This window comes from Carcharhinus amblyrhynchos, chromosome 3 (assembly GCF_965287045.1).
Source record: "Carcharhinus amblyrhynchos chromosome 3, sCarAmb.v2.hapA, whole genome shotgun sequence".
NCBI classification, from domain to species: Eukaryota; Metazoa; Chordata; class Chondrichthyes; order Carcharhiniformes; family Carcharhinidae; genus Carcharhinus; species Carcharhinus amblyrhynchos.
In genome coordinates this window covers 132906160-132922996 of record NC_137326.1, presented here as the reverse complement: position 1 = coordinate 132922996, position 16837 = coordinate 132906160, and the positions used below count along the sequence as shown (strand labels likewise).

The following is a 16837-nucleotide window of genomic DNA, read 5'->3' as shown; positions in this document are numbered from 1 at the left end:
ACAAAATAAGATAAAAGGTACAGGATATCTGAAGGGGATGCTGAAGCAGGGGGAAGCTGGGTATAAATGTGTCTAAGTTACCGAAGCAGCAGGACAGGTTGAGAGAGTGGTTAATGAAAGCTGCAGTATCTGAGCCTTTGTGATTAGGAACATAGTGTACGAGGATAAGGAGATCATGTTCTCCGTTATAAAGTAGTCGTAGTGGGCAAGACAGAAAATTGGGTGGGACCAGTCAAAGGTTTGTTGTGCTCAGATGGGAATTTCCGATCTTGGGGGTGCGCGCAGCCTGTCCCATTATTTCATCCCCTGCTGCAGTATCATGTCCACTTCTATGCATCACACTTTAAGAAAGATGGAAGCCACCATTGAGGAGAGTACAGAAAAGGTTCCCTAGAATGATCCCCAAAAATGAGGAACTTCAGTTATTGTTTCTAATCATTCACAGGATGTGGGCAGTCAACAGCTATTGGCCATTCCTAATTCACCTGCGGAGTTGATGTTGTACCACCTCCTTGAACTGTTGCAGTCCATGTGGTGTGCCTGTACCTGTAGGTGTAAAGACACCTGTAGTGTCTTTGAGAAGGAAACTTCAGGTTTTGACCCAACAACAGTGAAGGAGCTAAGTTAGAATGGTGTACGGCTTGAAGGAGAATTTGCAGGTTCTGTTCTTATCCTTCTCGGTGGCAGCACGATGGCACAGTGGTGAGCACTGCTGCCTCACAGTGCCAGGGACCCAGGTTCGATTCCTGGCTTGAGTTACTGTTTGTGTGGCATCTGTATATTGTCCCCGTGTCTGAATGGATTTCCTCCGAGTGTTCCTCCCACAGTCGGTTAGGTGGATTGGCCAAGCTAAATTGCCCCTCGGTGAAGCCAAATAGTGAGGCAACTAGAGGGTTTTCACAGTTGTCTCATTGTAAGCCTACTTGTGATTAATAGATAAATTTTACTTTAAAAAGATGTGAAGATAGATTAGAGAAATTGGGACTGTTTTCCCTGGAGCAGAGAAAGGTGGGATGAGATTTGACAGGGATGTTCCAAATCCTGAGAGGTCTGGACAGAATAGACAGAGAGAGAGACACTTCTCACTTGTGAAAGGATCAAGAATGAAGGGGCATTGATTTAAAATAATTGGCAAATGAAGCAAAAGCAACGTGAGAAATAACATTTCACTCAGCAGGTTTTGAGGATCTGGAATGCGCTGCCCAAGAGTGTGGTGGAGGCAGCTTCAATCGAGACATTGTAAAGGGAATTAGCCCTTCTACGATAAGTCTAATGTACAGGGTTACAGGGAGAAGACGGAGGAATCTCATTAGGTGAATTGGTCATTCAATGAGATAGTGCAGAAACGATGGGCCAAATGGCCTCCTTCTGCACCATAACAGTTCTGTAAATCTATGAGGTCCCCCTTGAAAATTCTTGGTGGATAAGGGTCCTCCTCGTCCCTTCTGAACACATGTTCCCCTCGGTTTGCCCATGTCCTATCTCCCTGTCATCTTGTGGTGAAGAAGAGTGATATCTCCCTTTATTGAAGGCAGGCTTTCTGCTGACAGACCTTCCAAATTCTCTGACCTCCTTGACAAAGTCCAGCATTGACTTCCTCTGAATCCAACATATCTTCCAGATTCCTACAACAGCACTAAAAACATAACTCCCACATACTGTACAGCTGTGAAAGAAGGTTGTGAGCACTTCACCTACAATATGTTGATGCCATTAAATAGTGTGGGTGTGGTGACAGAGAAGGGGGAGACAATGTGCCTCATATCTTTAAGAGAGGATGTTAACAGGAGCAGCGAGGCCGTGAGTTGCCCCATTCGCATGATTCTGGTACAATAGGGAGCTGAATTTTGCAGCCAAGGTTACATTATCCTCCATGGTGAGTTTACCTCCTATGTAATGTGCAGGTACAGGAACATCGCACAGCCTGGGGATTTGAATGGGAACCTGAACTGTGAGATGACAGTGAGAAATGGACCGACCTCGCACTAAGCTGATCTTTCTCTACACCCTGGCTATGACTGTAACACTATATCCTACACCCTCTCCTTTTCTTCTTTATGAATGGTATGCTTTGTCTGTATAGCACAAGAAAATATACTTCTCACTGTATGTGGCAATAATTAAGTCAAATCAAAAATAACTTATCAAGTCAAATCAGATTCTCTTTCGCAAAGCTGATGATGGAACAATGCAACTCTGACAAGAATTCCTAGATTTTCCCATGAAACTAAGCAGCACTTTGCACCTATCTGAGGTCCCTACCTTCTTCAAGAAGATAACCATCATCCCAATACCAAAGAATAGCCAGACAGCGTGCCTTAATGCTTACCATCCAGTGGCTCTGAAATCCATCATTATGAAATGCTTGGAAAGGTTAATCATAGCACAAATCAATTCCTGTCTTCCTGACTGCCTGGATCCACTACAATTTGCCTACTGCTGCAAGAGGTCCACAGCAGAGAACATCTTCCTGGCCCTACACTCAACCCTGGAACACCTAGGCAACAAAGGCATCTACATCAGGCTTCTATTCATTGGCTACAGCTCAGCCTTTAATGTCATTATTCCCACAAGACCCATCTCCAAACCTCATGACCTGGGGCTCAGCTCCTCCCTCTGCAACTGAATCCTAGCCTTCCTAACCCAGTGTCTGCAATCAGTAATGACAGACAACAAAACTCCACAATCATCCTCAGCACGGGTGTCCCACAAGGGTGCACCCTCAGCCCTGACTACACTCCTAATACGCCTATGACTGTATGGCCAAATTCCCCTCCAACTCGATTTTCACGTTGGCTGATGACACCACCTATGTTTGCCGGATCGCAAACAATGACGAGACAGAGAGTACAAGAAAGAGATAGAGAATCTGGTGCAATGACAATGATCACTCCTTCAATGTCAACAAAATGAAGAAGATAGTCATCGACTTCTAGAAGTGTAGTGGTCAAGAGCTTCAAGTTTTTAGGTATCCAGATCACCAACAACCTGTCCTGGTCCCTCCATGTGGATGCCATAGTTAAGAAAGCTCACCAATGCCTCTATTTTATCAAGAGACTAAGAAAATTTGGCATGTTCACTATGACTCTTATCAACTTCTACAGATGCACTATGCATTGTTTCTGGCTGTATCACAGCTCTGTCACAAGAAACTACAGAGGGTCGTGAATGAAGCCCAGTCATCACACAAACCAGCATCTCATCCATTGACATTGTTGACACTTCCAGCTGCCTTGGAAAAGTAGCCAGCATAATTAAGGACCTCACGCACCCAAAACATACTCTCTTCCACGTTCTCCTGTTGGGAAAAAGATACAAAAGTCTGAGGACACGTCCCAGCTGACTCAAAAACTGTTTCTTCCCTGCTGCCATCAGACTTTTGAATGGACCTACCTCGCATTAAGTTGATCTTTCTCTACACCGTAGCTATGACTGGGACTCTACATTTTGTACTCTCTCCTTTCCTTCTCTATGAACGATATGCTTTGTCCGTATAGTGTGCAAGAAACAATACTGTTCAGTGTATAATAATAGATGTAACAAAATAAATCAAATCAAATCACTTGCCTGAATTTGCTGTGGCTTTTGCAGTTCAATAACAGTGCATGCCATTCATCTCACTGCTATTTTAGTCAATAAATTATGCTTCTTTATCATTCATGCGCTGAATACGGCTCTTGAAGCATATCAGAGAGAAAAAATATACAGCTGAACTGACTTTACACCTCTTCCCCTGAAGTTCAAACGTCACTATTACTATTCAGCAGTAGAGTCCAGCCATGAATGAAGACATCACAATTTGCCTCTAATCCAAGGCCAGATATACCACCGTAATCAAAATTTCATGCCGTTGTAAGGCCACAGTCAAAAGGAAATTGTTTGTTCTCAACTAATGGCTTTTAATCAGATTTCCAGACGAGGCCTGGAATGGAAGTGACCTGCTGGTCCATTCTGTTATGTTACATTCTCTGAGGCCCACAAATAGTTTAGTCTCGGGGTTAGATTAGGCAGTTTAATGTTGGCGCTCACTGCGTAAATGCTATTCCCTGAAAAAATGCATTTACCTAACAAGTGATGCAGTTTTTTTTCCCAATTTGCTTTGAAGTGGCACATTTTCAAAAGCGAATCGCTTCCACAAGAGATTTTTCATTTCCAGCAATTAGGGCGTCTGGACAACCAGCCATAAACATGAAAGTCAGCATGAGGGAATAAAAGTTGCATATCATGAGGGGAATGCTTTCATCCCATTTACCACTCTTGTAAATTGTTGCAAATTCAAAGTAATTAAAAGTTCAAAGCTTTTGTTTTTGCCAAAAAGGCAGAGGGGTCATTGCAAGCCATCCACTCATGTGAAACATCTTGGGACATTTTATGCAAATTGCTATTGCACAGAAATGGAGACACAGGTAATTGCTGATGGTGCAAAACCTTAGTTCCATCAGCACATATCAAACAACTGTGGCCAAAGGGCAGAACATTGAACAAATCATTAGGCTTCTTGGAGCCAGCCTCTACTTGGGAAATTATCCTCAAGGTATTTAAACAAACTGCAGTGATTTATAATGAGGGTTTAGTGAAAATACTTTTCTCTTACTAGACATAAAGTGCAAAATGATTCAACTGTGCATCTGCTTCCCATCATTATCTGTTACAATATCTAACCCTCTCCTAACAAGAAACAGGAAATGTCAACATGCAGCCTGGAGTGCATTTCAATGCAATGATGTGTTGACAGACTAAGCTGGCCATCCGTTTAGATCTTTTTTTCATGTGTTCTTATCCCTGTTCCTATACTAAAAGTGTTCTAATTTCTTTACCCGGGGAGTGTTTCAAATGTGAACTTGCTATTACATGGAGTACTTCAGATGAGTTTAAGGAGAGGCTAGTGTGGGGGAAAAGAATAGAAGAACAGTTTCATTGATACACTTCAGAACAATCTGAGCCTCTGCAATGGATGAACTGAGTCTTTAGTTTCAGAGGCCAGAACGATGGATGTGGAATTTATTTGTTAAGAGGTTCCTTGGCAAATATGAAATCTATATTCATAATATGTGAAATATGCTATACCCATCTGATGTGCAATGAAGTAAAGCTTGACATCATCAGCAGTTTACATCACATGGTACAATAACACTACATTCCAAATTAGCTAATAGGGAATTTACCATCTGTCGTGTCCTTACAACAGCTGCTGTTAGCCATTGAAAGCCTAACCAGCATTGAAAAGCCGTGAGTGTTAGAGAGACATATCATTGGCCAGGATATATTTCAGTGTTGAATGTTGAACACTCTGCAAGGACACGCTGTTAAGATATGTCCATGAATAATGATCGCTTATCTGATGGAGGCATCTGGAGCCAATGGAACCCAGCAAGGAATCAATAACTTTTTACTTAGTTGATTTATTTTTAAATTCACTCAGAGTACATGGGCGTCACTGGCAAGGCCATTGCTTGTTACCAAAAGCAGTTTGTCAGCTTGTATTTGTCCTTGAGAGAGAGCTGGTGAGCTGCCTTCTTAAATACAACTGAATGGCTTGTTACACCATTTCGGAGAGCAGTTAAGAGTCCTCCACATTGTTCTGGGGCTGGCATCATAGAATAGAATCGTAGTATCCCCATAATGAAGAAGGAGGCCACTCAACCCATCAAGTCCATACCAACCCACCTATAGAACATCCTACTCAGGCCCACCACCTGCCCCATCCCCGTAACCCCTACCATTTACCCCACTGATCCCCCGTCTTGAGATACTAAGGGGCAACTTGTAGGCTAGACCAATAAGAATGGGAGAATTCCTTCCCTAAAGGATATTAGGAAATCAGGTAGGTTTGTACAGTATTCCAATAGTTTCATGATCCCAGCTTTTTTACTCCCAACTTACTTAATTCATTGATTTTTATCCTCCCCCTGTTTCTATGCTGGGAATCATTGTCAGGTCACTGGTCCAGGCGTCTGGATTACGAGTCCAGTAACGTAACCAATTTGCTACTGAACCTTCCTACATTTCTCCAACCTTAAAACAATTTGCAGCAGTGCAATTATTCCTCTGTGCAACACAATCATTTCATTATCAGTTTTCAGCTACATGAATCAAAGTCATCATAAAGACATTAACTGTCATTGTGTTCTGCTGTAGAGACGTTTTAATACTGCTTAATAGCTTCAGAAATTCAAGTTCAGTGCGTCATTATTCTGCTGCGCGATGCAAACTTTTCAAAACAACATATTAGCTATATAAATTTACACCCAGTTTGTCAGCCTGTATTATATATATCTACTGAACTTTAAAAAAAATGGCCAAAATGCCATCCTTAAATTTAATTCCTGAAGGTTAGAATCATTTTAATCTATACTTTAAATACTTCCAGATTTCACCAGGGAAGAAGATAGGAGAAATGTGGCAGCAAAGGTGGCAAAGTGGATAGCACTGCTGTATGACAGCGCCAGACATGTAGGTTCGATTCCCGGCTTGGGTGACTGTCTGTGCAGGGTCTGCACACTTTCCCAGCATCTGTGTGGGTTTCCTTCAGATGCTCTGGTTTCCTCTGACAGTCTGAAAGACATGTTGGTTAGGTACATTGGCTGTGCCAAAAAAAAAGTTTATTTATTAGTCACAAGTAGGTTTATATTAGCACTGCAATGAAGTTAGACTGAACATCCCCTAGTCGCCACACACCGGCGCCTGTTCAGATACACTGAGGGAAAATTTAGCATGGCCAATTCACCTAACCAGCACACCTTTCTCTCAATGTACCCGAACAGATGGCAGAATGTGGCGTAAAGGGGATTCTCACTGTAACTTCATTGCAGTGTAAGCCTACTTGTGACACTAATAAATAAACTTTACTTAAGATCTGGCAGAAAAACTGGTTCAGATGCAAAATTCATCGTTTGTCACCTTGCTGCCTCAATTTTTTAACTTTCGTGTGACACACTGCAACCCATGTGTTGTCCAATGCAACATATATAAATTTTGTATTATTTCCCATCAATTATCCGTTAACTCTTCCTCAGTAAGCATAATTGATCTTTAATCCTTCGAATCAGTGAAGCACAGTGGTACAGTGGTTAGCACTGCTGCCTCAAGGCACGAGGGATCCAAGTTCGATTCCCACTTGGGTCACTCTCTGTGTGGAGCCTGCACATTTTCCCCGTGCCAGCGTGGGTTTCCCCTGGGTGCTCTGGTTTCCTCCCACAGTACTGGTTAAGTGCATTGACCGTGCTAAATTCTCTCTCAGTGTACCTGAACAGATGCTGGAGTGTGGTGACTGGGGGATTTTCACAGTAACTTCATTGCAGTGTTAATGTAAACCGACTTGTGACATGAATAAATAATCTTTACTTATGATCTGAGGGAAAAACTGGTTTAGGTGCAAAACTCCTGAAGTTACATTCTCATTCATCATTTTGTCAGCTCGGTCCCTCAATTTTTTAACTGTCGTGTAGCGTACTGTAACAGGTATGTTGGCTGATGCAGCAGATATAGCTTTCATATTATTTCCCCGTAATTATCTGTTAGTTCGTACTCAGTGAGTGTAATTGTTCATTAATCCTTCAAAACAATAGTGATTGGATTTCAAAAGTAATTCAAGAGTTGTGCAGCTATTTTGGATGTCCTGAAAGATGCCATCTAGTTTCAAGCTTTGTCTTTTATTTTCTCAGTTTAAAAACATTGTACAAAGGACAGAGAGGGTGTTGGCAATTTCCATTTAAATTACGTGAGGCATTACTCATTTTAAAATGAAGAAAGATGTGAGCATGGAAAATATGAGCTAAAACAGAATATCGCAAGCAACACCGCAACCTCTGAAAGGGGAAAAACTAATATCAAGGTCAATTTTTATGAAGTGTTACACTCCAAGCGTGGTTTTATTTTCATTCATTCGTGGAACATGGGCATTGCTGGCTGGCCAGCATTTATTGCCCATCCTTAGTTGCCCTTGAGAAGGTGGTGGTGAGCTTCCTTCTTGGTTCGCTGCAGCTCACGTACTGTGGGTTGACCCACAATGCCGTTAAGGAGGGTGTTCCAGGATCCTGGCCCAGCAACTGCGAAGGAACAGCGATATATTTCCAAGTCAGGATGGGGAGTGGCTTAGTGGCTTGGAGGGGAACTTGCAGGCGATGTTGTGCCCATGTGTCTGTTGCCATTGTTCTTCTAAAATAGTCATCGGTTTGAAAAATGCCCTCTAAGGATCTATGATTGTAGATAGTACACGCTGCTGCTATTGAGCATCAGCATTGGAGGGAGTGGTTGTTTGTAGATGTGGAGTCAACCAAGCAGACCACTTTGTCCTGGGTGGTGTCAAGCTTCTTGAGTCCAGTTGGACCTGCACTCATCCTGGCAAGTGGGGAGTGTTCCATCAAACTTGTAATCTTTCTACTTCTGATTGTCCAGCTAGGCTCCACCAGTTTCCATTTTATCAAAGACTGGTTAATAGTAGGTCAGCAATAATCTCCTGAAAGGGCTTTCAGTCGTATCATAATCATGAAAGTAAAGCTGAGTTTAGAACAATATCACCTGATCCTCCCATAAGATGTTCTACCTTACAATTAATCATGAGTTACCTAGTGCCCTGGCCAATATTTATCCCTCACTCAGTATCACAAAACAGAAGATTATCTGGTATTTATCACAAGTTTATTTATTAGTTACAAGTAGGCTTACATTAACACTGCAATTAAGTTACTGTGAAAAACCCTTAGTTGCCACACTCCAGCACCTGTTCGGGTACACTGAGGGAGAATTTATCATGGCCAATTCACCCAACCTGCACATCTTTGGATTGTGGGAGGAAACCAGAGCACCCAGAGGAAACCCACACATAGACAGGGCTAACATGCAAGCTCAACACAGATAGTGGCCAAGCCAGGAATCGAACCCAGGTCCCTGGTGCTGTGAGGCAGCAGTGCTAACCACTGTGTCCCACACCATGTTGTGCTCTAGAAATTGCTCTAGACTTGTGCTCTAGAAATTGTCGCTCCCACAGCCTAACCGTTTCAGTACAGTGCTGCGTTGGCATCTACTCCGCAATGTGGAAAATTGCCTAGGTATGTTCTGTACACAAGAAACAGGAAAAATCCAACCAAGCTAATTACTGCCCCGTTAGTCTACTGTCCATCATCAGTAAAGTGATGGAAGGTGTTATCAACAGCACTATCAAGCAACATTTACTCTGCGATAACATGCTCAGTTTGGATTCTGACAGGGTCACTCAGTTTCTGACCTCATTACAGCCTTGATTCAAACATGGACAAAAGAGCTGAATGTCAGAGGTGAGATGAGATTGACTGCCCTTGACATCAAGGTTGCATTCAACCAAGTATGGAATCAAGGAGCCCTAGCGAAACTGGAATCAATGGGAATCAGAGGGAAAATCTTCACTGGTTGGAGTCATACCTGGCACAAAGGAAAAGGTTGTAAAGATTGGAGATTAATCACCTCAGCCTTTGGACATCACTGCAGGAGTTCCCCAAGCAGGGTGTCCTAGGCCCAACAATCTTCAACTGTGATATTCCCTCCATCATAAGGTCAGAAGTGGGGATAACTTACATCTCCTCAGATACTGAAACAGTCCATGTCCAAATGCATCAAGACATGGACAATATCCAGGCTTAGGCTGACAAGTAGCAAGTAACACAAGTGCCAGGCAATGACCATCTCCAACAAGACAGAATCTAAACATTGCCCCTTGATATTCAATGGCATTGCCATCACTGAATCCCCCACTATCAACATGCTGGGGGTTACCATTGAGCAGAAACTGAACTGAACTTACCATATAAATACTGTGGCTGGGAGTGAGTAATAAATGGCAAAGGAGTGATTATATGCACTGGAGTTTAGAAGATTGAGGGGGAATCTCATAGAAACCTATAAAATCCAAACAGAATTATAGAGGGTAGATCAAGAAGGATGTTCCCATTGGTGTGGGTATCCAGAACCCGGGGCTACAGTCTCAGGATATGAGGTAACTATTTTGAACTGAGGTGAAGAGAAACTTCTTCACCCACAGAGTGGTGAGCCTGTGGAATTCACTGCCACAGAAAGCAATTGAGGCACTGGAGCAGCATGGTGGCACAGTGGTTAGCATTGCTGCCTTACAGCGCCAGGGGCCCAGGTTTGATTCCTGGCTTGGATCCCTATGTGGAATTTGCATATTCAAACATAGGTTTCCTTCAGATTCTCTAGTTTCCTCCCACAATCCAAAGATGCGTAAGTTAGATGAATTGGCCATGCTTAATTCTCCCTCAGTGCACCCGAATAGGTGCCAGAGTGTGGCAACTGGGGGATTTTTACAGTTCATTACAGTGTGAATGTAAACTGACTTGTAACAAATAAGTAAACTTTTATAGGTTTTCAAGAAGGAGTTAGATATAGCTCTTGGGACTAAAGGGAACAAAGGATACGTGGGGAAACAGGTTACTGAGTTAAGTGATCAGCCAGGATCATAATGAATAGTATAGTAGACTTGAAGGGCTGAGTGGCCTATTCCTGCTCCAATTTTCTATGTTTATCAGAACCCTTCATTCTGGTTTAGCGATTGTCTAAATGTGCTGGAACTGCTGAAGTTGCTATGGAAACCAGATACTTATCACATAGTCAAACATGCAAATAATTGGTCAACATGTTTTGGCACTGTTTTACTGACTTTATGGCATTATGTTCCTAAGGCAATTCCTTGATAAATAATTCTGTCCTTTTCTAGCAAAACGAAGAGGTTTTGAATTCAACCTATCATTCCAGCAAGGATATGGGGTATACAAGATATCCCAAGCCAACAGCTGCGGTGCTGAAGAAAGCAAGCCCCTGTCTTACCACAACCTTACCGCCTACCAGTCTGAGTGCCACAAATTTGCCCCTGCCCAACTCAAGGAGACTCCGAGCGCTGCGAGAATAGAGATCAGCACCACCACTTTGCAGGACAGCTCCCCGCGGATATCGACGGAGCAGAGCACAGAGCCCGGAAAGGTGAGCACGGGTCAGGACAAAGAGAACAGCAACGACCCCGGAACCTCGGTTGCTGGCTCCACTGGTTCCCCAGAGGCCTCGGAGCGCAAAGCGGCCCAAGAGGAAGGTCGCAAGTTGGAGCTGGTCGACTGGGAGTGGTGTCGGAGCAAGTCTGAAAGGACTCCGCGACAGGTGAGCACGTTCACTAGTGCTTTAAGGCTGTCTCATCAATGGGACATCCAAAACACTGTCCTGTGTGCTAACAAAATCAGAAGCCACAGGTTAGACCATGATACTTAGGAGCAGAAATAGGCCATTCAGCCCATCAAGTCTGTTCCATCATTCAATGAGATTATGACTAATCTGATAATCCTTAACTCCACTTTGCTGCCTTATCCCCATAACTCTTGGTTCCCTGACTGATTAAAAGTCTCTTTATCTCATCCGTGAACATACTTAATGACTCAGCCTCTACAGTAAAGAATGCCACTGATTCACTGCCCTCTAAGAGAATCATAGAATCCTACAGTGCAGAAGGAGGTCATTCAGCTCATCAAATCTGCACCGACTACAATCCCACCCAGGCCCTGTTCCCAAAACCCCATGCATTCACCCTAGCTAATCCCTTTGACACTACGAGGCAATTTAAAATGGCCAATCCACCTAACCAACACATCTTTGGTCTGTGGGAGGAAATCGGAGTACCCAGAGGGAACCCATGCAGACAAGGGGAAAATGTGCAAACTCTACACGGATAGTGACCCAACCCGAGAGTCAAATCCAGGCCCCTGACGCTGTGAGGCAGCAATGCTAACCGCTGTGACACTGTGCCACCCAAGAAGAAATTCCTCCCCATCTCTGTCCGAAAAGGGAAACCCCCTTATGCTGGTCCTAGACTCTCCCACAAGGAGAAACAACGTATCCTGTCAAGGCCCCTGAGAATTCTGTTTGTCTCAATAAGGTCATACCTCATTCTTCTAAACAGTGAGTACAGACCCAACCTACTCAACCTCTTCTGATAAGAAAATCCCTCCATAGACAGGATCAACCTGGCAAACCTTCTTTGGACTGCCTCCAATGCCAGAGTATCATTCCTTAGATAAGGAGATGAAAACTGCTCTATTGCATATAACCTACCAGTAATTGAGACAAACCTTGAGTTTTATAATGTAGGAACTTGTTATTAATATCACAACATAAACAGAGATTGTAATCTCTATTTATTGAACAAGGTGATATGATCACTAACACAACCAAGAAGAATTTGCTACAATTGCAATGCCATTAATATTAGTAACACACAGCACGATCTAATCCCTGCATTATTGAAAATGTTTTCAACCTTTGTATGTGTTTGGGAACTTTAACTGGAACACCCGTTATTTTTCTGCTCTTACATCCATACTATTTTCTTTCAACACCACCCCCAATTCCCATCTTTCCCTGATGGATATGAGTTTTACAAACATTGGCAGCACTCATGTCTGGAACCCAAATACTGAAATGAGTCCAAGCAGTGAGTATTGCTAGGCTGTTCAATAATTAACATTTTTTTCAGTGCATTTTTTCTTTGTTCTTTCATGGGATTTGAATGTTGCCAGCAAGGACAGCATGTATTGCCCATTTCTAATTGCTCTTGAACTGACATTTCAGAGGGCAATTAAGAGTCAACCACATTGCTAGGCCAGGCCAGGTAAGGATGGCAGATTTCCTTCCCTAAAGGACATTAGTGAACCAGATGAATTTTTCACGACAGCCAATGATGGTCACCATTAATGAAATTAGCTTTATATTCCTGACTTATTCACTGATTTTCCAACTCCATCCCATGCATGGTGGGATTTGAACCCATGTTTCCAGAGCATTGACCTTGACCTCCAGATTATTGGTCTAGTGACATGAACAAAAGGGCACCTTCTCTCTTACGTATCAATAATCTCAGGTGCATATCCACATACATGAAGCTGTCCAAGTTATGTTGATGGGCCATGCTAAATTGTCCCTTAGTGTCTCAAATTGTATAGGTTTGAGGGATTAGTGGGGTAAATATGAGGGACTACGGGGATAAGGCCTGGGTAAGATGTCTTGTCAGAGTGTCGGTGCAGACTCAACGTCTTTGTTCTGCATTGTAGGGATTCTGTGATTCTAATGCAGGAACATGCACATGTGCACAGAAATGCAAGATTACGCACATGCACGTTCTGTCTCCCAGGAGTGATTGAATATGGATCAGGAGCAGGAACCAACAAAAGTTCCCATGAATAAATGTAGTAGAGTTTTCCCTCACGTACTGGATGTTTAGCACTCAAAGAACATCACTGAAACAAGACTGGGGGAGTGCCACATTCTCAGATGTACCAGTTTACAGAAGGCAGCATGGTGTTACAAGGGCGGCACGGTGGCACAGTGGTTAGCACTGCTGCCTCACTGCGCCAAGGACCTGGATTCAATTCCGGCCTTGGGTCACCATCAGTATGGAGTTTGCACGTTCTATTTGTGTCTATGTGGGTTTCCTCCGGGTGCTCCGATTTCCTCCCACAGTCCAAAGATGTGCAGGTTGGGTTGATTAGCTACGCTAAGTTAGCCCTAGTGTCAGGGGATTAACGGTAATTACATGGGATTAGGAGAGTAGTGTCTGGGTGGGATTATGGTTGGTGTAGATTCAGTGGGCTGAATAGCTTTATTCTGCAGGGATTCTATAGAATCTATTAGTTGGTAAATCAAGGCCCTGGCTGGACATATAAGATCCTTTGGCACTATTTCCAACAGATTATCATATTGCTGTCTTTGCTCTGCATCCATTGCCTGCCACAGCTCCCAAATTAGGACAGTGATTACAGTTCAACAGTATTTCATTGGTAGCAAAGAGCTGTGGGATGCCCCAAGGTTGTGAAAGATGATATTTAACTCAAATTTCTTCATTTCATTATAACTGTACTTCAGTCACCAAGATCAACTCATGACGCGCATTTATTAAGTCCCCTAAGACACTCTGTAAAGCAGAAAGGGACCATTTTATTAGTGAGTTATTTCAGTGCCCTCGGGTGCCTACCTCCGCAAGTTGAGAATTAAGAGACATGTTGTTTCTTTGTGATTTCTCACCTCGCTTGATATTAAACGAGACATTTTTATGCATCTCACTCATTGGCAACCTGTCCTGGCAAGCATGTTTATTAGCACTCTGTAGGAAACTGCATTAAACTGGATGAAAAGAAAATAGCGTCCTCAGAACTGGAAAGGGAGAAAGGGTTTGTGTTCTCTTCATTGCTTTCCGTACATTTTACAATTTATAATTTTCATCCGGGTATTCAATACCTTCCATGGTTTCCCTGCCCTCATTCTGTGATTCCCTCCGGCTCTTTAACCTTCTGAGAACTCTGCGTCCCTCTAGCCTCTGTGTGTGGCTGCAATTTTCTTTGCCGCTCCATTGATTGCCACGCAGTTTTAAACTGTAAGCACAGCAATTGTCAGCCTATACATCTTTGCCTCTCTCCCTTTTAAGACATGGTTTACAATCTGCCTCCAAATAAGCTTTTCACCACTTGTCCCAATATCACATCAAATTTAGGCTCTTGTCAAACACTGTGGGATGTTTAAGCACATTAGTGTTGTAAGTTGTTGGTGTTATTCCTTGATCTACCTTTCTTTACATTTGTCAAATTTTCAGTTCAGAAGTAAATTGTTTGAGAGGGCGGCATAGTTGTTAGCACTGCTGCCTCATAAAGCCAGGGACCTGGATTCGAATCCAGCCTTGCGAGACTATCTATATGGAGTTTTGCATGTTCTCCCCATGTCTGCGTGGGTTTCCTGTGGGTGCTCCAGTTTCCGCCCACAGTCCAAAGATGTGTAGATTAGGTGGATTGGCTATGCTAAATTTCCCCTGAATGTCCAAAGATAATTAGGTTAGGTGGATTAGCCACGGTGACTGTGCAGGTTTAAGGGGATAGGACAGAGGAGAGGGACTAGATGGAATGATTGTTTTGGAGATTTGATGCAGACTCGATGGGCCAAATGGTCTCTTCCTGCACTATCAAGATTCTACTCCATGGTGATCCCAGATTCGATCGCTGAGTTGGGAGATAGCAGATCTCAAAGTGGAACAGCAGTTTGCAAGGTGTAATCAGCTTGAGTGACCTTGGGTTAGAGAAGGGGATATCAGCAAGAATTCTTTCACTACTCCTTATCCAACAACTCTTCCTGCATATGCTTTGTGTGAGGATAGAATTGACCTTGGCTCTGGAAGCTGCCCCAATGAAATAGCTTGAAAACACTCACTTCCTGGGTTCACATATGGAGAATTGTTCATTGGGCCAGTGGAAATGGTGCTTGTAACAGCCAGACCTTTAGAAGGGAAAGTTTTAATATTGGTCATTAACATCGGAGATGGAGCCATTTAGTCCATCGGGATTTTTTGTTAGAGCAACTCAGGACTAATCCCATTTCCTTGTTTTGTCCTCATTTCCCTATTTTACCCTCTGACATTCAAATTTCTGCTATTTAATCTATTTGGCATGGGTGGCACACTGGCACAATGGTTAGAATCATAGAACCATAGAAAAACTATAGCACAAAGAGGCCTTTCGGCCCCAAGTTGCGTTGATCATATCTCTACCTACTAGGCTTACCTATAACCCTCAATCCTATTAAGTCCCATGTACTCATCCAGAAGTCTCTTAAAAGACCCTATCGAATTTGCCTCCACCACCACCGACGGCAGCCGATTCCACTCACCCACCACCCTCTGAGTGAAAAACTTACCCCGGCATCTCCTTTGTATCTACTCCCCAGCACCTTAAACCTGTGTCTCCTTGTGGCAGCCATTTCAGCCCTGGGAAAAAGCCTCTGAGAATCCAACTGATCAACACCTCTCATCATCTTATACACCTCTATCAGGTCCCCTCTCATTCTTCATTTCTCCAAGGAGAAAAGACCAAACTCTCTCAACCTATCCTTATAAGGCATGCCACCCAATGCAACCTCACAGCGCCAGGGACGCAGGTTCAATTCTGGACTCAGGTCACTGTCTGTGTGGAGTTTGCATGTTCTCCCCATGTCTACTTGGTCCCCTCCGGATGCTCAGGTTTCCTCCCGCAGTCCAAAGATGTGTCATTAGGTTGATTGGCCATGTTAAATTGCCCCTTTGTATCAGGGGGATTAGCAGGATAAGTACATGGGGGATAGGGCCTGGGTAGGATTCTGATCAGTGCAAACATAATGGGCTGAATGGCCTCCTCTTTCTGCACTGTAGGGATGCTATGATTCTATTTATACCATAACACACCAAAGTCCCACTAACCCAGTATTCACTGCTCTACTTTGCCTCCCAGTCTCGCAATCTCTTGATTTAAAAACTCAATTTCAAATCTCTCCTAAACCCCACCTCTCCCTATCTCTATCATTTCTTCCATCCCGACACACTCTGTGTTCCCTGTGTTTCTCCAACTTCTCCTGTCACATTACCAGTGTAATTGTGCCACCATTGGTTTCAGCCGCCCAGACCCTAAGCTTTGGAATTTCACTCCCCAGTTCCCAAACCTCTTTACCTCTGTCGTATAGAACATAAGAACATAAGAAATAGGAGCAGGAGTAGGCCATCCAGCCCTTCGAGCCTGCCCCGCCATTCAATAAGATCATGGCTGATATGTCATGGCTCAGTTCCACATTCCTGCCCTCTCCCCATAACCCTTAATCCCCTCGCTTATCAAAAACCCATCAACCCGCGTCTTAAAAATATTCAGCAAGGTAGCCTCCACCACTTCAACGGGCAGAGAATTCTAGAGATTCACCACCCTTTGAGTGAAGAAGTTCTTCCTCAACTCCGTTCTAAACCGCCCCCCCTTTATCTTGAGGCTGTGCCCCCTAGTCCTACTGTCCTTTCTGAGCGGGA

The 16837-nt window shown here is 43.5% G+C and overlaps 1 protein-coding gene across 1 annotated transcript in view; it reads left to right on the top strand.

Annotated features, from left to right (window-relative positions):
* LOC145341267 (putative G-protein coupled receptor 149) overlaps nt 1-16837 on the top strand; it is a 147546-nt gene that overhangs the window by 120525 nt on the left and 10184 nt on the right. Inside the window, exon 7 of the mRNA XM_080186192.1 lies at nt 10709-11142. Within this exon, the coding sequence (XP_080042318.1) occupies nt 10709-11142 (434 nt within the window). The remainder of the gene's footprint in view (nt 1-10708; nt 11143-16837) is intronic.